The sequence below is a fragment of the Chaetodon trifascialis genome, chromosome 10 (assembly GCF_039877785.1).
Source record: "Chaetodon trifascialis isolate fChaTrf1 chromosome 10, fChaTrf1.hap1, whole genome shotgun sequence".
Lineage (NCBI taxonomy): Eukaryota > Metazoa > Chordata > Actinopteri > Chaetodontiformes > Chaetodontidae > Chaetodon > Chaetodon trifascialis.
In genome coordinates, this window is record NC_092065.1 from 13,495,773 (window position 1) to 13,516,954 (window position 21,182).

General features: G+C 45.1%; 1 protein-coding gene across 1 annotated transcript; it reads right to left on the reverse strand.

Moving 5' to 3' along the window:
* Window positions 1-216: 216 nt before the first annotated feature.
* vwf (von Willebrand factor) lies at window positions 217-20,948 on the reverse strand. Its single transcript, XM_070971501.1, has 53 exons — window positions 20,814-20,948; window positions 20,630-20,681; window positions 20,354-20,497; window positions 19,950-20,052; window positions 19,640-19,848; window positions 19,170-19,291; window positions 17,827-18,046; window positions 17,620-17,742; window positions 17,426-17,537; window positions 17,287-17,333; window positions 17,040-17,176; window positions 16,771-16,909; window positions 16,128-16,228; window positions 15,836-16,031; window positions 15,534-15,749; window positions 14,924-15,170; window positions 14,734-14,828; window positions 14,448-14,599; window positions 14,215-14,318; window positions 13,997-14,135; window positions 13,715-13,849; window positions 13,216-13,362; window positions 12,975-13,115; window positions 12,073-12,171; window positions 11,815-11,971; window positions 11,093-11,260; window positions 10,841-10,976; window positions 10,422-10,731; window positions 8,681-9,842; window positions 8,493-8,597; window positions 7,910-8,053; window positions 7,685-7,828; window positions 6,984-7,148; window positions 6,852-6,898; window positions 6,563-6,740; window positions 6,109-6,350; window positions 5,821-6,010; window positions 5,376-5,717; window positions 5,024-5,265; window positions 4,712-4,814; window positions 4,513-4,584; window positions 4,257-4,361; window positions 3,921-4,126; window positions 3,684-3,833; window positions 3,479-3,595; window positions 2,990-3,170; window positions 2,750-2,790; window positions 2,533-2,649; window positions 2,099-2,197; window positions 1,207-1,335; window positions 1,057-1,096; window positions 868-965; window positions 217-692 (listed from the first exon to the last, which is right to left on the reverse strand). The coding sequence occupies exons 1-53, from the start codon at window positions 20,817-20,819 to the stop codon at window positions 507-509; spliced, it is 8,562 nt and encodes a 2,853-aa protein (XP_070827602.1). The 5' UTR covers window positions 20,820-20,948; the 3' UTR covers window positions 217-506.
* Window positions 20,949-21,182: the final 234 nt, after the last annotated feature.

A 21,182-nucleotide genomic window follows, 5' to 3' on the forward strand; every position in this document is an offset into this window, starting at 1 on the left:
ATTCCGAGATTGTTGTTAGTGATGCATTTAGGTGCAGGTTTTGTATGTTGCAAAAGTCATTTGTTTTGTATGCAAAATCTTAACTACTAAAGTAATAAGATGATTCAATATTTTAGGTATCAACATGATAGGTAATGTCAGAAAGCTGATGATAACCTGTGATCACTTTTAAAGTATTCAGACATCTAAAAACAAATCAATCTCTACAATCCCAAACATTTCAATAGGAAGATCCAGATCCAAATAAAACACAGAGAAAAGTGGTGCTTACAGAAACTGACAGGTTTGTTTTATTGTTATTTGTGTTGACATTTTTTAACTGTAAATGCATTTAAATGCAGCCATGTAGGTTATTTTTTATAGGGGTATATTTTATTTGGATACACACATACCATCTGCATATATAAACTCTCTCTCTCTCTCTCTCTCTCTCTCTCTCTCTCTCTCTCTCTCTCTCTCTCTCTCTCTCTCTCTCTCTCTCTCTCTCTCTCTCTCTCTCTCTCTCTCTAGGTACACTGCTTGGACAGACAGTCGCATGAAGTGACAGACAGGACAGTGTGGTGGCTTCGAGTGCCATTGGCACACAGGACGGGAACGCTGAGCGGCTCCGTTGCCACAGCAGCACAACACACGCACTCCTGTTCCACAGCGGCCCTCTCCAGGGAGTACATGGACTTACTGCGGCATTTGCCCTGACAGACAGGCAGACAGATGGACAGATGGACAGCACCACAGGGGGAGACAGGAAGGTTGGGATGGTGAGGGACAGTGCTATGATTTCATTGAACTTTGTAGGCTAATCCGAAAGCGGAAAGAGTATTAATCATCCTTAAATATGTGTGTGCATGTGCGTGCGTAGTCTCTTACCTCACAGTAGTGCAGTTCTATCTGGTGCTCTGATTGGCAATCGTCCACTTTGATGTAGTTCAGCATTCCCACTGTCCTCCGACACTCTGGCTCCGTACCTTCACATATGTCCACACTGTTATTAAAGTCAGGCCACCCAGAGTTTTCAAAATAGTGTACTTCTCTTGCAGAGGACACAGTTCTACTTACACAGCTCGCAGCAGGTTGTTCCAATCTGGCTGACTTTCCCCTAAAACAAACAGAGAGAGATAACATTCATAGAAATGTGCGGCAGATACAGAGGTGTAGGTGTGGGAATACTGTGAGATGGATGGAGCGCAGCTTGTGTAGCGCTCTTACCCCCTGGTCCAGGCAAGCTTGGCGGTTAAAAGGAGGGCAGGTGGTGACTCTGGTTTGCAGGACAAGATCTCCTTTACTGTTTACACCACAGGTATACAGGTTGCAACCGTTCTCGCTAGTGGTGTTCACCTGGAGGGAGAGAGGCACACGTGTCCATATTGTTTTTAGATTCATCCCTGCTTAAAAGCTGTTCTCTCTCTTTTTTTATTTTTTTTAATTTAGTTAAGTAAACACACAGGTAAACATATTACATTTCCAATCTGGCAAACTTTATTAGGCCACATTTTTTGTATTATGGCAAAAGGACTCTTGATCTAGTAGATATAGTATATAGCATAGCATAGCATTGCATTGCATAGTATAGTACAGTACAACATAGCATAGTTTTGTATATACTATACGCTACAGTATGTCACAATACTCTTGTATAGTAAAGTACAGTATACTAAGTTTTGTATTATATTGTAGAGTTAATTACAGTATAGTCTAGCATTGTATATTAATATATATTACAATATAAGAAATACATAATATTGTAAAGTACAGTGTAGCATAGTATGTATAGTAAAGCATAGTTCAGTGTAGTACACTAAAGTTTTATTTAGCAGAGTTTATTATGGTATAGTATAGTGCAGAAAAGCATAGTATAGTTTAGTTTGGTGTAGTATAGCATAGCACACCAGTATTTCATAGTATCATATATTATGGTATGGTATAGCATAGCATAGTATAGTAAGATGCTAAAACCAGCAGAAAAATTCTGTATAAAAATATATAAATTTCATTATCATTATGAAGTTTTCTTGCTGCAGTAAATGAGTGCTACTGTCTGAATTCTGTGTGTCTGAGGAGTTTCATGAGCAAGGCTTCATCATTTCTGCAAAGCACCTACCTGCAAGCTGATCACTTTTCCATCTGGCCTTTGCATGATGCAGGCAGTGGGAACACATCGACCACAGCAAGCGCCTTCCTCCTTCTGCAGAGTGTATCCCTGAAAACAGTGTGGTTAGTACTGCATGTTATTTCATATACCCAGAAAACATCAGGAAGACATTACTGTAAATACAATGACACAAATTTGGCTGGATAAATCATTCGCTATTTACCTCTGTGGGTAGAGTGAATCACGGAAAACGACGTGGCCGCAATTTAATGATGAGCACGGAAAGAATGTGGCTAGTGGGTTAGAGAATCTTTGATGAAAACGACAGCGTTTGAATTTATTGGTAAGTCATGATGATGATGATGATGATGATGATGATGATGATGATGATGATGACAAACGATAATGGTGATGATAACAAATAATGATGAGATGATGTTTACCATGGGGCAAGCGGGACAGCTGATTCTCCTGCAGGACAGCCTGTATTTCTTCATGGCACCGTCCTCCACTGTACACTCACAGTGTGTACACACATCCACCATCAGCCTCTCCCCTGCCTGTACAAACACACACACAGATCGCAGAGATGGAGCGCTGAAAGCAGAATTCAGAATATTCTAATATGACAGAAGAGTGCTGCTTGTCTGCATGACTTACTCCTATCACAGTGTGGTTGAGGACACATGCATCCATAGGCGCTGCAGGGAGAAAAGCACAAAGGAGTTTACTGCCATTCATTAAACAGCATATCGGGCCTCATAAGGTCATGTCAGGATAACTTACTCTGGGATGACACCAATATAAGAGAGCCATCTGCTGGGCAGACACTGCAACTACAGCGTGGTATCTAACTGCGTGCATACACATAATTTGACATCAGGCAAAGTTTGTGTTTACCACAGTGGCAGCGGGGACAGCAGTCCTGCGTGTCACAGCGTAACTCAGTTCCCAGCGGGCAGGATGGAGAATCCATAGGAGAGCAGCTTACATTTGTTGCGGAGATGAATACCTCGTCTTTCACTTTCACACATTGTTGTAATATGCATTTGTCATGTGGAGAGTGCCATACCTCTCCCACCTGTAAACAGCCAGAAGTCAAAATCAACTAAGAGAGAAGAGAAACAGCTGCATCAACAACGAACATTTGTTTTGTTTTTTGCATTCACAGCCAGAAATATACTGCCCAAGCAGAGTTATTTAAAAGAGACATTAAGCTGTACATAAAGTTCAACACATTTTACTGGGAGATCAATTATATTTGTAGCTTGTACCAGATCAGTGGGGTTTGCCATGGAGGACACAGAATGAGTGCTTTTGACAATTACAGGAAACAAATAATAACTAAGCATTGGTTGCCTATATTAGTCCAGTTCTTTGTACACATACATGTCTCAGCTTTCCCCCAATCAGTGTGTCCCCTCGCATCTCTCCCTCTGACTCCACACAGCTGGTTGGTGTGCACTTCCCACAGCACTCTCCTTTTGCTGGAGTGTATATGGAGCCCTGAAATGCACAATTAATATATGAGAATGAATAGTTATACAGTAAAAGGATATTGCAGATGTCTATGTTTGGTGTGTGTGTGTCTCACCTCAGGGCAGGTCCGATCACACACAGGTGGGGTACACTGAGCAATGTGCAGCAATGTGTCCTTGTCCTTTAGAGGTGTGCAACTGCACTTCTCGCATCCGTCCTCCCACTCACTCCCCACTAGGTGAACCACGCCGCCAACCACACACACCTGAAGAGACAAACCAGAATAAAACAGGATAGTTTTAACAGAAACGGCACAGAAAATGGAGACGGATGCATCCAAACCAACACTCACCTCGTCGGGCAGGCAGCTGGTTTCCGTGCAGCCACAGTCATTGGTAGAGGACGACTTGATGAACCCAGCAGGGCAGGTTTGGGTGGAGTTCTGGCAGTTGCACACACATTCAAACACATCACAGCACTTTGTCTTTTTCACTGATAGTTGGCGATGTGCGGGACAGTCGGGGGGAGCTTGCAGGACACACTCTTCCTTTTTGCAGACTGAGAAGGAAAAGATATGAAGAAACACGTGAAACGACCACATGGACATGCATCCTGTTTTGTGTGTATGTTTGTGTGCGCCAGAGCAAAGCAGGGCTTGAACATCACAGCGAACGTGCAAATGTCATACCGCACTCGTGTACAGGCTGACATTCCCCAGGGTTTTTCAGAACCACAGTCTGACCGTCCTCACAGCGGGGCACTTCAGGCAGGTCACAGCTCACCAGATCACACACTGAAAAGTCACAGAGTGAGACAGTATGCTGTAGTTCACATGCACACACGCTTATATTGAATTCTGACAGATTTGTTCTTCCTGCTGTCATTTGATGAGGCGACTGTAATGTCTGGTCCAGAAATAGAAATGTTGTAATAATGCCACATACCACACTCATACTCTGGGCAGCACTTAGACTCTCTCTTCTCCTGCAGGATCTCACACGGTCCACACACTGGAGCTACACACACATACAGATGGTTTATTACAAAGTGCTACATCTAAACCCACAATGCAACACTGGTAATATTTTTAAGTTTTAGCAAAACCAGAAAAAAGAAAGAAATGTTAACAGAATGGGTGCTTGCCTTTGACGTCATTGCAGGGCCGGGCGGTGCAGTTAATGTGTTGTTGGTCCAAACACATGCAAATCAAACATGGGTTCTCATCTGGCACCCAACTTTGCATGTACTGTACAAAAAAAATTATACTATGTTCAATGAAGGTTATATTATAACTAAACACTAGAGGGCGTACACAGTCTACTTTAAGGGTGAACACATCAATAGTTGCCCCATCTGATTCTGTTAGCATGTGTCTCTGCTATGAAGAAATTGGTTCAGATTTGGTGTCATTCTCTCTCACATTAATTCAGTCATTCATCTTCTCATGTGTCTCACCATATATGTGCGTCCATGACGGTCAACACACTGACTGCATGCTTCTGGGGACACACACTGTCCGTGATGCAAGACCATTCCTCCGGTACAGAAACAGCCCTCAGTAGGTGTGTCCATACAGGATGACTCGTTACCCCTGGCAACCGACCAGTCGCCTGGCAACGTCTGTATGCTCAGACTACAGTCCTCAACGCACCCTGTCCGACATGCATCGTACTCCATGGAGCTGGGGCACTGTAATGCTGTAACGCACAGATCAGGCTAAAGTTTAAGTTTAGGCTCAGACAGGGCGATCGAATGTGCCTACTGCAGCGAGTAGAGTGAAGCATACATGCATCAAAAATGGACTTACGGCAGAGGTGGGGGCTCCTCCAGTCCACGCAAACACCTCTCTGCCTACAGAGGCGTGCATAGGCAGAAATGAGCTCGCACACGTCTGACTCCTCGCATGCCTGCTCCTCACATTTGGCGAGGAAAACCTGGACGGGAATGTGTGCGTGGCACGGTTCAAACACCTCCGAACGCAGGGCCTGACATCCCATCGCTGCTCCGGACACACACAGTGCCGTCCGCTTCGGCAGACACACTCCTCCATCTACAGCCACGGTCCAGTCTGAGATGAAGGCTGGCTGGTCAGTGGTGGCACTGCCATTACGTAAAGAAAGGACGTTCAATTTTTCCTCACCACAGGCACCTGGAGGAAAGACACAGAGAGAGAACAGTGGTCAGAGGAAGGAGACGGGAAGCAAATAAAGAGAGATAAACATTTTGAATAAATGGGTCAGCATTTATGTTACCGCAGAGTCCAGCAGTGTGGCCAGTGGAGGTGGAGCTGGGCAGTGTGATGGTGAACTCATTGCTCTGAGGAGTGAAAGTCAAGACGTAGCCGTGGTCTGACTTAAGCTGCAGCATCACTCCTCCATAACGCACCAGCTCTAGGCCAGCGTAGCGCCAAGGCAGTGCAAGTTCTTCCTTATCAATCACCGCCTGCTCAAACAAACACACATAACCTTTTGTAGACTCACATACAATGATCAGTTCCAGTGTCGGTGCAAGTATCCTGACCAGTAACACACACTGCTTACCGTCATATCATCCTTCAGCAGCAGTTTATGTGGCCCGTGGATCACCTCCATGGCTTTCATGCAGACTTGGTTGTAATTTGCTGAGTCCTGACAAGGGCCGCTGTGGAGTTTGACCTCTGACCCCTCACCGATGCCTCTGCTGACAGTGAGAAGCGTGTAGGTGCACAAACCCTCTCCATCCAGCCGAAGCGCCAAGCCGTCAAACCTAACAACATGATTGGTGGAGCTGCCCATACACATGCCTGTCAACACACACCAGGCAGGAGGAAGACAGTGTTTATACAGAAGTCAGAAAAATGTGATCTGTAAATAGTTAGTATAAATAGACCAGCATGCAAACCTCTAGCAGTCATCATCATCAGCTTGAGTGGGAAGTGACGTGCACTTAATATAGACGAGATTAAATGCGATGCTAGAAGCTTCAGAAGCTATTTGATCGTTTTGATGTACGTACAAGGGCATTCCCAGTGGCAGCCACAGGTCTCCTGTACTCTGACAGGTGGCATGTTGTTGCTGCAGGCTGGCGGCTCCAGTCTGTCACAGCTGACCTTGTGGTTCTGCACGGTCACTGCCCCACTGGGGTGGCACATGAGAGAGTGGCAGCCGTCCTCCAGTAGCCATGACTCACCAGGCTGAAACACATCACAGAGAGGTGTGCAGTTCATTACAAATAAAGGCTCTGATGGCTGTCAAAGGTCGTTGCAGTGCTGTAACCTGTATTCAAACTCTCAAAAGCTGCTCACCTTTCTCTCATTTCCATAATCATCAACACACACTCCTGGTGGACCAGCTGAGAACCAAAGGAAAGATTCAGAGTCAATCATTTTTATATGTAAAAAAATACACAGTATGTGTGTGTACGTGTCTGTAAGCACCTCTGCATATTCTTTCTGTGTAACCATGGTCCAGAGTCAGCAGCATCAGTAACTGATCCATGCTGTTTAAGTGCAGAGTGTTGTCTTGGTTGCCATGGCGACCAAGGATGCTCAGCTCACTCTTGTCATAGTCTGGTCCAACCCCGATGGGGAACACCGACACACCTGAGGGAAGAGACTCAGTGATACTACACCTGATGTAGTGATCTATAAAAACAAACTTGACTGGAGAATGCCTGCACCTGTACGTAAACTCTGACACATGTGCACAAACATTCAAACCAGCAGTGTTATTTGTACTTGCACGTGTAGGGAGCCATAACGGTTCCATAAGCACCTTTCAGTTTGAAACGATACGAGCCAACTCAAATCTTAAATCAATGTCCGCTCAATATTTCATCAGTGCTTTCTCTCCATCTCATTCCCATAGCCTGTAGAGCAGAGGAGAGGGCTGGGCTGTGTGCTCACTGATGAAATTATCATCAGTTGCGGAAATGGGAAGTGAAATATGAGGCTGATGCACATGCACACATTTCCTGGCCTGTGATTTCTAAAGGGAACATTGCCTGCAGGTGTGCTGACGTGCAGTTTTAGTCTGTTTTTTTATGCAGCATTCCATTTTCAGCCTTTGTGCACCTGTGCACTTTCCGTGTGGTATGTGAACTGGCATATTGACTGTAAATCATATCAGCGGTGACTACCTGCCGCCAGCGCCTCGTTCGCTGCTTCTTTGACATCATCAGCTGATTTGTCAGTCACCAGCATCACCACAGCCTTTGCCACACCGACTCTTCCACCGCTGACTGGCGAGATGGCCGTCTGCACAGCGAATCGCAGCGCAGAGCCTGCAGACAATCAGAGCAGTGAGAGTGAGTGTGTGTGTTTGTTTAAATGTGTGTGCACCCATTCGTTTAAGTATCCACCACCTAGTGCAGGGGCAGCGGTGGTCCTCCTTGGTATGCTCTCCACCAGGTTCAGGAGGTGGGATTTGCTCTGTTCTTCCTTCCAGGTGATTTCTGCTCTGTTGGTGGCCCCATACTGAATCACGCTCACCTGAGTGCCATTCAGCCCTGCACACATAAACAAAGAGCTAAATCACTGCAGAAATGCCAGGGAGGGTGATCCACAAACTGGTTACTTCAATAAGCATCAGTCGGATAAATGTACCTTAATGATGTTATGTAATAGTTTTGTAAAAACCCTAAAAAAAAATCCTTCTACTGCTACTGCGATGATAAAATTCTGGGTGACCACACAACACTGAGTAATTATCCAAATTACTGTTAAACTAAAACAGTTTGTTCTTAAAACTTAAATATGCTAAATAGATTTTGACCCATAAGGCAAACACTTTTGATTTGGAACCATGACTCCATCTTTAACACTCACATGGTTCTGACTGAAAAAATAATAAATGTCTAGCATCTAAACAGAACTATCAACAGTACCACGCATAAGGGAAATGCAGTGTGCATTACAAAGAGCATTTAGGGGTTAGATGAGACCTACCTATGTCAGCATTATTGATGAAAGTTTTGACGAATGTTTTCATGTCCTCAATCTGCTCTCCAGCTCTCAACAGGAACAGCACATCCACAGGCTTCTTACAGGGCACTGTGCAGACATACTCTCACACATTAATACAGGCTACTGACTCCATGTGGACTGAATGATTGAAATGAGCATATCTTCTATACCTGAGGGTGGCAGGCTGGAGAGTGTTGGGATGACCAGGGGTGGCAGTGTAGGGGAGCGGGGCCTGACTGTGTTGTGCGTGATATTGACGACACGGTGGACTAGGCTCGTCAGACGGTTGTAGTCATCAACCATTATCGGCCGTTGAGGGTAGCTAAAAGGTAGCAAGTCAATCTCACGTACTTTTGGTCCAACACCGATAGGATACACGTGCGTGTGGGTGCTTGTGGACGGCGGTCGTGTCACTGTGTCAGTAGGTGGGTTTTCTGTCACGAGGAAGACCAGCTGAGGAGGGGTGGGGCCGCGTGAAGGCCGGACTGTGGTCATTTCTTGAAACGTCGTGAGAGCTGTGCCTGTGTTGGTCTCACTTCCACCCCTCCAACGAATCTCCCTCAGTCGTTGCAGCAGCAGGGACCTCTGCCACCTCAGCTCCCACCGACTGATCTCCACAGTCACCGTGACCGAGTACTGGATCACAGTGATACGAATGAGCTCCTCCTCCTCCGTCAGCTGTGAGATGACCTCCTCCAGGAAGAGGAGCGACTTGTTAAAGTTGGCCTCGCCGACTGAATCAGAGCCTTCAAGGATGAAAGTCACATCTCTGGCTGGAGAGACGGAAGATGTCGACGTGGTGATGGGAGACAGGCCAGAGGGTGAGGTGGACGTGGGGGTGTTTGGGAGGCGTTGCGTGGGGTTGGGCTCCAGACGAGGAGCTGAGGTTGTGGTGGTTGTGCCCTGGCGAGCTTTACCCAGAGTGGATTTTGGCGTTGGAGGTTTCGGCACCTCAGGCTCCATCCCCAAGGTGCAGAGGTAATCTGTCAGCTCTAACAGACGATCAGGCAGCTCACGTGTGCTGCTGAGCACATAGGCCCTGTTTTCTGGGTTGACCTTGGTAATGTCATTAATCTGCCCCATGTTTACCCCAGGACCCAGTGCCACCGTCAGGGTGGTGATGGCTTTCTTGCGGAGCATTTTGGTGAGGGCACGGACGGAGCGAGGGTTTGCACTAGCAGTCAAGATGATGGCAACGCGGCCGGCGTGCTCACGCTTGTTCTTGTCATAGATGTTGATGACCAGATACTTGACAGCCTCGTCCAAGAAGGCTGCATCTCCTCCTGTGTAATGCAGCTCATGCACAGTCTTCTTAAACAGCCACTTCTGAACCTACAGGCATGAATGAGAGGGAACTAGAATTACCACCTATGCCTCCGCTAACCACTCATGTATCTTTCCAGAGGCATATAATATCCTGTATGGATGTATGTTTATTTATGGTGTTGAATAATGACCAGAAAAATGTTTTTTGCAGAACATGATGATGTCACAGTGAAGTTGACCTTTGACATTTGGATGTACAATGTCATTATTTTATGCTATGAGATATTTGTGTCAAATTTTGTCCTAATTAACTTGAGTTAGGGCCAAAAATGTGATTTGTAGGTTAACAGTGACCTTTGATCTTTGGCCGTCAAATTCTAATCAATTCATCCTTGAGTCCAGGTGAACATTTGTGCCAAATTTAAAGAAATTCCCTTCAGGTGTTCCTGAGACATTCATGAGAATGGGATGGACGGATAGATGATCAGGTAAAGTAGACCTTTACTATGACACTTGAGTCACCAAAGCATCTTATTTCTGAGCTATAGATGCATATACATATGCATATACAGATGCTCAATATAGTGCTGTATATGTGTGCAAGAATACAGCCTTGACTGTGTCGCACGGTATATGCTTATGTACCTGCAGGTCGTATGTTTTGACTCCAGAGTGGTAAAGAAGCACTGTGGCTCGAGTGTGAGCTGAGCCCATGCGGAATCGCTCAACTACTCCCAGTATAAACTCTTTGGTCGCCTGAAATTCATCTTCGCTCAGGGCTTCTGAACCATCCAGCAGGAACGCCAGATCCATGGCGCGGTCGCACGTGCCCTCGGGCATCAAGGTGGTGAAGGGTAGGGTTGTGAAGGTGGCGTAGGCAGGCGTTGGTGTGGGAGTGGTGAACACAGTGAAGGAGGTACAAACTTCACAGGTCAGAGTGTTGTTGGCACAGTGACTTCAGAAAAGAAAAACGAAGCATCTTAAACTGTGCAGTGTAATATCATCACATTCATTACGAATCCAAATGATCCAGACCTGTTTCTGAGTGTGTGAAGCAGTATTACCATATCTTGCAGTGGTCGGGGTCATCGTGATTCAGGATGACCTTGTTGCCGTGGGAGATTCTCTGACCCTCGTGGATGCACACCTGACACTGGGAGGGATCGACACAACGCATGGCCACTTCATCCAGGAGTTGGCCTGAGAAAAATGAGGCGATAGTTAAACTCACCCTCACTATTTGCATGTTTGAAAAGGAACGTATCTGATTTCATCTATGCTGTATGCAGTGTTTGTCCAGTGAGTATTTCTGTCACCTGGGGGACAGTAGGCATGGCAACCTTCCACACATGCGAGCGAACAGTGGAGGGGATCTGGGTGCTGGCAGGTGATTGGACAGGCTGGGCCACAAGTATTATACCTCCACTGGCATAACTCCTCCCCTACATGTGGGCTCTTGGGGTTCAGCTCCTCACAGCTCACGGCTGAGGAAACAAAATGTACTATTTTTTCAACTGTGTGACAAAATTTGGACTCTTCATTTGACCCATCCTAACTACATGGGTCTCTTTCTCGAAGATCAATATGATCCGTGACCTTGTGAGTAGTGAGCAGGTGCGGAAAACAAGTGAAGTTCCTCAATACCATGAAGACTTGATTTTCAGAATGTCAAATCTGATATCAGAGTATAGATACGATAAATTCAGGGTAACGTTTTCTTCAGAAAGCAGAACTACAAGAGTAGTTATAACACAAAAAAATGTCATGTTGGACAACAATAGCAGAACTGAAATTGGTGATCCTGTGATTGTGGTACATAAAGCAGAGCTGCTGTGTTTCAGGCAGAATTTCAGTCATTGCTCTACAGTCCACTTGATTTTGAACTGTTGGAAGACTCTTAGCTGGTTTAGCTTGGTCAAGCAGCTATCGCATATTTTCAAAAAGTGAGAGACAAAGTATATTTCAGTCAGGAAATACATGATGCTAAGCAGCAGTGAAAAACATTAGAGTGCATCGTGGAGAGATTTTTCACACTCACGGCAAAGATCATTGGATCTCCAGCTGACGGATACTCCCCTCTCTGAACAGACCTGAGCATATGCTGCAATGACATCACAGAAACACGCACAGTCGCCCACTGATGGACAGGAGCACGCTGCGTCCACGCACATTTCTACATATGGCTCTGCATCCACCTGGAGACACACAGGAACAGGTTAAGAGAGGACAAAGTGCAATGAACCTAACAATGCATGTGGTGTCATGGGATATCCAGCATGTCTGTAATTACACTCACTTGGCTGTTGCACTCTCTAAAGAGAGGACCAGTGATCACACGGCACGACTGCTCCACTGTTACCAACTTGACAATGTTGTCGCTGCAAGGAGCGGGTATCTGTACACACAAGAACACACACACATCAAAACATTTTTCACATCAACAACAACCTTTGCGTACCTCAAATGATGGCAGACCATTTCCAGAGCATATTTTACCTTGTGAGGTGAATTTAAAACCTTCCAGGCAGCCATTGTTTTTTTTTTATTTATGTCAGCGTGGTACACAACTCAACTTACACAGACTTGCCTGAGGTAGGTGATCCATCACAGTAAACATGTAGGCCCTGGTCACAAGTGCTCCAGATCTGGACGATGAATGGAGCCTTACTGTGTATAGCCACATCTAACCCATATTAACAGAGCCAGCCTTAAATTGTCCTTCAAGATATAGCACTGGCACCAGAGGTCAATCTCACACCTCAGTCAGGCTACATACCAACCATATTCCTCATACTTGTCCCTGATTTGACCAATGTCTCAACAATGGTAATGTTTTGCACAATGATTGATTCATCTTATCTGCCTCAGAGTTAATAGTGTTGTTAATCATCTAAAACATAAACAAAACTTCCAGGGACAATGTCTTGGGTAGAAAGCTGCTCCACTGAAAACTGTTGACACTGATTATGGATTATAATTATCTTCTATTGAGAAAAAAAAACACATATAAATAATAGAATATTCATTTTTAAATGCTTTGAGCAACACAAACAAGACTCCATCAACTTCAATTATAATGTGGTGGGGTAGAATTCGCAGAGTCAGATATAAATAAACCAAAACAAGAGAGAAAACCTTAGTTTTTAATTTGCAAACTAAGGTTAATGTAAAACCCTTTAATGTAAGACCAGACTTTACCTGTCCTACATCGGCACAGCTGGGGATGACCTTCCAGGAGTTCCCAAAGTGAGAGGAATCCACCTCCAGCTGATTGTTACTGCTCATCAAGTCATTGTTGACGTTCCCGTCAAAGTTACCACAAAGGCCACACACCCGGCCCTGCACACAATAAAATGTGTACGAGGACATGTTTAATATAAGATCATATAAATAAAACAAGGTTGAATCAGTCAAGAGCTGTATTATAATACACAAGTACCCTGTATATGGCTGAGATGTGAACCAGGAGACGAGTTCCTTTATCCCAGCTGAGGGAAAGGTGTTTCCCCAGCAGCAGGGTGTAAAACTGACCAGATCGCACAATCTCCACCTGTGAGCCCTGTAGCACCGGCTTCTTCATCTTCACCTGTGAGAGAGACAGATGGCAACCATGGGTGCATATGCAAACTGCAATCCATTTACAGCTTATATTCAAATGTTGTGCAAAAGGCAGCGTGGCGTAGGTCTATTATTTTTATCTGATAGTTAAAAATATTCAGGTAAAGAACTGGGTTCATAGCTACAGAAGAAGGCAGCTTTAATGATAAGATGATGTAAGGGCTATACTTCAGAGTACAACGCTCTTCATTTCTGATGTTTCCTTCTGGTTACATGCCATGAAAAACTTGAGCCGCATTTCAGGAAGGAAACTTCTATTGTGACAATAAGTTATTTGCATGTTTGCATGTATGTGTGTTTGTTAAAGGTATGTGTGTTACCTCTCCATCTTGCATTACAATCAACCCTCCCTGGTAGAAGACGGTGATAGCTTTTGCACAGTGATGTCCCACAATGCCACAGGCCTCATTCTCCACCAGCACTCTGAATGAGCCCTCTTCTCCGTTACACATATCCTATTGACAAGTGAAAGTTAAAAAAAGACGGAAAAATGTAGGAAGAGGATAGAAAGATGAAAAGAATGCAGATTATATTTTATTATTTTGACACCAGTGTACTGTGTGATGCAGCCTGGAGCTCTTTTGGATCTCTCTGTCTCTTACCTGGACCAGGACATACTGGCAGAGGCCAGGGAAGGAATATTTGAGGCCATCGAAACTGATGTAATGCCCCTCCCCCACAGTGCGGCACACACCATCGCACACCTTCTCCGTGCAACGCCACTTCCTGTTCTCACACACACTGTAAACAAGAGAACCGGTTAAGAAAGCAGAGTGCAGGTATTCCCCTTCATAACCATGTATGCAAACAATCATTTTACCAGGTGTTGCAGTCCACAGAGATAGTCTGTCCTGATGTATATGGCCTGTTGTTATGGTAACAGGGACATTGTTCCGGTGCAATGCAGTCTCTGCGGTGACGTACCTGAAATCAATCCGCTAATCAATCACCGTGTTCTATTTGAGATATATGGGTGCTTTATCTGCAGAACACACACACACACACACACACACACACACACACACACACACACAAAGACAATACACCACCTACTGTGCCAGGTGGACAGAGGCAGCCGGGGATGCAGGCGAGGCTCACACAGGGCAGATCCACATTCTGGCAGGTTCTGGCACACTCGAGGCCTTTTTCTTCAGCATCACACTCTGTTCGGATGAGTGGAGGCGGGCACTGGGTTGACCTGCGCTCTGCATACAGAAAACCAAACCAATATGTGCAGTTGGGTTAGATGACTTCCAAGATACCACATAGATGATGGATTATACAAGTCATGAAACACATGGACATTCAGTGGAGGTCTTGTAAAATACTGAAATTGTACCTCTGGATGGTGCTAGGTCATCGTCATAGAAGAGGTCAGACAGTAAAGTACTCATTTCGGGCGAGCTACAGCGCATGGAGCCATTCTCACAGTAGCTGCACACACAAGTAAAGAAAAACTATGCATGAAAGGCGATGTCTATTAGCTTATTATACTTAAAATATTTTCCGACTACGAATCTGTAACTGACCAGATGCTGCTGTGATCTGCGTAGACATCATTAGGCTGGTAGAGCTGTCCATCATGCAGGCAGGTGCACAGATCAGCTGTCACGCATTCTCCAGAGTCGCTCAGGTACTTTCCGGCGGGACAAAAGCAGCCCTCCTCGCACACCCTCTCCCCGTCGCAGCCTGCCTCGGCGCCAGACAGAGCGCGGCACGTCCGGTCGCAGACACTCCCACAGGCCTCATACACCCGGCCTCCAGTGCACTCCAGCTCTGACAAAATCAAACCAGGGGAGGGTTAGGGATCTATTCTCAGTTAGACTGTGCTTTCATCTGTAACAAATAGGAATTCTAACAACAATTCAACAACAACAACAACAACAACTTTTGTTGTTTGTAATGATTGTTGTTGTACTCTTGATGATAGAAATATTCAGAGACAGATGTTTATGTGGTGCTGATGATCTGATCTGCACCTACTTCAAATTTTGTCTTAATTATTAAAGACCTTTGCATTTGCTCTAAAATGCTGTTTTCCTGTCTAAAAACGTTTAGATTAAATGTGTGTGTGTGTGTGTGTGTGTGTGTGTGCGTATATGAATGATCAGCTGTAAATGAGTTCAGTGTGAGGGTTACCGCAGAGTGAGGGGGACCTCCAGTTGAGCAGCACCCCTCTGGCAGCGCAGGCAGCTGAATAGGCAGACAGAGCGGAGCAGAGGCACTCCTCACCATCCACACATGCACACACATCATAACGGCAGAACCGCTGGAACGGAGCCGGGTTCACCAGGAAGTGACACGGACTGAACACGTCTGACATCATCACCAAACACGCCTCTTCTGCAAATCGCACTGAAAGACGCAGGAGGATTACAGGTTGCTGTTCGTATTTTTTGTGGTGATGTGTGTATGTGTGCCATCCACGTGGGTGTCTATACCTCTTTTGGGGTTAATGGTACAGGGATCAGTCTCATGTTTGTGGCTGGATTCACAGTCTCCGTTGATCCTCCATGACTGGCCGAATGCCTGAGGACCCGCCTCAACCAGGCCAGATCCAGACAAGAAGTCATCACCTTGGTTACCATTGAAGTTACCACAGAGACCACAAGTCTGCCCCGCCCATCGTGGTCCCAGCTGGGGGGGTGGACAGCATTCAGAACGGCTGTTTGCTAATCTTTCCACACATATGCCATTTAAAAAAACACCTTTAACCATCCAAATTGTTTCTACCTTTAAAAGCACGCGGCCGCGTCCGTCCCAGTCCAGACGGAGGTCATCTCCAAACTTTACACGTACAGAAGACTGGACAGATCTCTGGATATGCAGGCGGCCTGTAAAATTGCACACACAGGGAGCTGAATTCAACAAATGAAACAATAAATAACAGTCCTTCCAGTAATCAACATTATTGATCACAAAATAGACCGATCTTAAGGAATCAGGCTGACAAAGATATTGAATGGATTCATTTTTTTATGTTTCTATGTAGATGTTGACAACGTCAGGAGGGAAACAATTATTTTCTGCAGCTTTAGCTGGTGTGTTGCCCTCTTTAGATTATTGGCAGGCTGAGGGGCGTTAAACACGGGGGTTTTCATAAGGCCTTGGAACGATTAACAATTCATCATTCAACAGCAGTTTGTATGTGTATATATGAGGTAGCGGGGGGATGAAGAAGGGGGACATGTATGATGCATAATGTTTCTTTTTTGTTCTTTTTTAATAAAAAATGATTTATACAAATAATAATATAACAGATCTATGCTTTTTGCTCAGATATACTTCAGGACTTACTTTCAGTATAGAACCATATGCAGTACAATGTACAGAGAGGGACTATAAATTGTAGATTTTCTCTGCCAAAGTGGCATACCATGGTGCATTGGGGTCTGGATGTCCATGCTGTTGACAGAGACAACTCCTCCATGCTTCAGCTTCACTGTCATGTCCTCCAGAGAGGGCAAGCTGAGCGTCACTGAGCGTGTGCACACAGCATCCTGATCATCTGCACACTGAAACACAATACCAGCAGCCAGAATACTGGAGATGACAAGCAGCGAGTGGCACAAAAGTGACAGAACTACATTCTCATGTAATTTGTGTGGGAGAAGAGCACATTTCAAAAATGTTTGGCAGCATTACCTGTACATTCTCAATAATGACAGAAAACCCGTTATCTGTGCAGTCCCTTGCCAGCAGATATTGACAACGACCAGTGAAGGTGAAGAACTTGTTGTCAAAGGTCTTGAAGTGAGACTGGCCCACGACCAAGCACTCACCTACACACAGATAACAAGGACATAACATGAGAAATTAGCAATGCGGGACTTTATTTTACTGGCAGAATGTGCAAATCGGTGCAATGACCACTACTGTGCATCTCTCTCACCGGGGCAGCCTTCATTGGTGCATTCCCAGGAGCCGTGACGGCACACGCTGCAGGGAAGAGGCAATTTAGTGAGGAGGCATTGCATTTTTCCTCTACCTGTGTATTTATACATGTTTCTGCATGCATGTTGCTCCCTCACCAGGTGTTGCAGTCCTGAGAGATGGTGGATCCTGGAGGAAAATGCCGTCCCATGTGCACACAGGAACACTGAGATACCTCCACACAGCGATTACCGTCCAAAACCTTACCCACTGAAAAACAGATGCACCGTGTTACCACTACTAGTGCAGAGGAACAGAGAGAGAGAGGGAGATATAGTGCCTGGGAGGTTACCAGGGCATGTACAGCCGTCCACACAATCTTCCTTGCAGACCTCCTGGATGTTAAGACTATGGCATGTTGTAGAGCAGGACTTGGTGCATTCGCTGTACTGCATCCCAATTGGGCACTTGGGGTCTGAACACACAAACATGCACATTATCAGATGATTAATGTAATTTCACAGCTTGCAACTCCCTACTCACTGACTGACAAACTTACAGCACTGGCTCTCCTCCAGCCAGCCACTAAGAAGTATGCCATGTGCGTGGCACGTGCGTGCGTACTCCATCAGGATTGGACAGTAACAGTCTTCCCCGTCCTTCCGGTCACAGTGACACGCCTCCTCCTGACACAGCAGCAGGAACGCCTCAGGAGAGACCAGGTGGGCACAGTGGAGGAACACACTGGACGTCTGCAACACGCTGCAGCCTGACAAAATCTACACACACACGCAATTAAGTTCAAATGAGCCATGTGGTTAAATAAAAGGGAATTCAATGATTTTAGGAAGTTCTCTATAACCTACTGAAAACTGAATTTGTTTTTGTGACTGAAACAAAAAAAGATCACAGTAGTTTGTGACTGAAAACGTTGGTAGTCTTGTCTTGTCTTGCTGTCCGATGTCTAGTCAGCTCATGTAAATAAGGCACAATGAATTCTAAAAATGACATTTGGTGGGTAAGATGTGAAAAAACACATTCCTATAACAACAATGGCTATTGGTGTCTTCATGATTGAATCATGGATTTCAATGATTTGAGGACCTTAAAATCAGATTAAGTGAGATAAAAGTCTGTAAGAGTAATCTAATGTGGAAGATATGCTTAGCTCTAAAACAAATATTCTCATTCAGTCAGGCTCAATTAAAATTACTGCATGAAGCCCAGTTACACACAGACAGAGCACCTAGTTCCTCCCCTATAGAGAATAGACCGAGACGGACGAAATACATCAGACTCGCAGTTAGTAAAGGAGACGCTGCAGACATTCACACTAACATGTAGTCTTCCTGTTTTCTCATATGTGGGTGTTACTGTAATACAAAATGTTCTCACTAAAACTGGGTTTTTGTCATATCAGCCCACCCGCAACGCCTACAGTATACATATTACAGAACAGCACCCACAAAAATACAATTTCTCATTTGTAATTTCTAAATCAAAACATGAAGATGGGGGGGGGGGGGGGGCACAAACCACTGTGGTTTATGGTTGGCTCCTTCTTTTGTCCTAATTTGTATCATCAGTAAGACTTAGAAAGTCAATTTATGATTTATGAGGTCAAAATTTTGATACACTAGACAGAGTGAAATACTGTTTTCAGAGAGAGACAGAGATGCTTGGATAGGAAGTGTAAGTGAGCTGCAGCTGAGGGTTTACACAGAGAAAATAACACATGCTGAATGCCAAACGCTCTTACATCAAAGGTTCAGATCCTGTCATGCTTTAATGTGTGTCTATCTTTATTTTTGCTGCTTCTTTGGATAAAAGGTTTTATTATGAAGAAAAATTCCTGTACATTTTCAGATGTGTGTGTGTGTGTGTGTGTGTGTGTCCTCTCACCGCTGAGGTCTCTTTGGTGCTATTACAGGACTGGGTGGGATTCGAGACACGTCGACATGACTGACCGGCCCCCTTCACTGCCCATGAATTCGCAAAGTCATAACTATCCTCTGTTAGGAATCCTGAAAACACACACACACACACACACACACACACACACACGCACACACACACACACACACACGCACACACACACACGCGCACGCACAAGCATGCACACACGCACACAGACAAAAACAAGATGACAGGTTTCTCCTTAATCTCATCCTACCACGACTCTTTCTGTTGCTTTCTTTCACCTCGTTATCTTTTCCTGTACTGAATCACTACTCTTCCTGTTGCTGAGTGCTGGTGACTCAAATCATTTCCTAGATTCCAACAATAATGAACACTCGCTAGTTTCACTCATGCACATTCACATATCCCAGTTGCAGACTTTCGACTGCACTCGTTTGCCTGCACGCTCTCACCTTCTTGAGCAGTATATTCATCAGATGATACAGAGTTGAAGTTGCCGCAGAGGCCACAGGTGCGGTTGGCATGGTGTTTGGTCAGCGTCAAGGCGATGTTGGCTGCATTATCAATCGTAACAGTGAAGCCAAACTCCTCACTCCAGAGTTTATAAAAGCCGAGCTCTGAGCCCGCAAACACAGCGTGTGATGCGTAGGGCAGAGGTAGTCTATGAAAAAGGAGACACGCGTCAAGCTTCTCCATCGTCGAATTGTTTCTGCAGTAATAAATATATAATTGCTGATTTTTGCATGAGAAAAGTTGCTCAACCTTTTTTCTCCTTGTGAGAGCCGCCCAACTACAGACAGGTGCAGTTCAAAGGCGTCCCCCAGAAACAGAGTGACTCCAGTTCTTTTCCCATTGACAAAATCACCTGCGGATTGGACACCATCAGATTTTATTTTGCGATCAGATTTTACATAAAATCTTTGACAAAAGCAGTCTGAAACGACAATGATGATCTTTCACTGTTTAAAGGATAAAAGAGAAAGCTATTTCAAACACCTCATGTTCCTACATTATAAGTACATACACTGTTTTCTTACACACCTAACTAGCAACAAATGCCTTGCAGTGGCCTTGCGTAAGACACCAAGCCACGCTGGATGAGCATCTGATGCCATTAGAATTCAAACCTGCTCGTTTCTTTATCGAACTGTCTGAGCGTGACTCACCCAGCAGCGTGAAGGAGCGGTGGTGGCAGTCTCCAGCCAGTAGGTAGCTGCACTCTCCAGGAAACTCATATAAAACCCCATCGAACGTGTGAACGTGGTGTCGTCCGAACAGACTGCATCTCCCGGTCATACTTGCCACGCAAGCTGGACACACGCAAAACACACCTATGTTCAGTTGACTGTAGAAGTAGGACTAGAGGAGGTCTTCACACATTAATAGTGTAAGACAGTGTCACTTTTGAGGATGAAGACCAAAAGACCTGATGACACACTCACCTGTCAGATGCAGGAGAACCAAAATTTCTTGTAAATACCTTCTCATACACACCTGAAACACATAAGTATTACATAAACATCACCATCCACTAATGTCTACTAAATATCTCATTACTCTGTGTACTGTGCATGGCCTGTTTGAAAAACTGCTTTCTTCAGTTCTCCAAACTCCAGTTCGTCCTACCTCCATGGCTCCAGTTTCAGTTAATCCACAGAGTTGCAAAGAAAAGGCAACCACAGTCCAAAATCAGAGAATCCAAACGTTGCTCTTCCAGACCTCATACAATCAAGGCATAGTGGAACAGTGCGATGGTCTGTGTCAAACATAAGCTGAACTAAGAGGTGGGTCAAAAACTTGCCATTTTATAGCAAAGAACGTGCCCCCAGCCAGTTCTCCCTCAAGACCCCTCCCCTTGCCAGGTTATGTCAAAGAAAGGGCACAATATGATTCTGTCCACAACTCTGTGCCTGCAGACTGACACCATCAAGCACACTCGGCAGGACAATGCCAGGATATGCCCACTGATCGCCTGGCTGAGTGATTAGTCTACAC

What these genes read in the sequence shown, in the direction of transcription:
- vwf (XM_070971501.1), bottom strand. An exon ending in GCTGGAGGAGAGCCAGTGCT is followed by an intron (nt 17,743 to 17,826) that starts GTAAGTTTGTCA and finishes TTGTGTGTTCAG; the next exon opens with ACCCCAAGTGCCCAATTGGG. An exon ending in GCCAGTATGTCCTGGTCCAG is followed by an intron (nt 13,850 to 13,996) that starts GTAAGAGACAGA and finishes ACTTGTCAATAG; the next exon opens with GATATGTGTAACGGAGAAGA.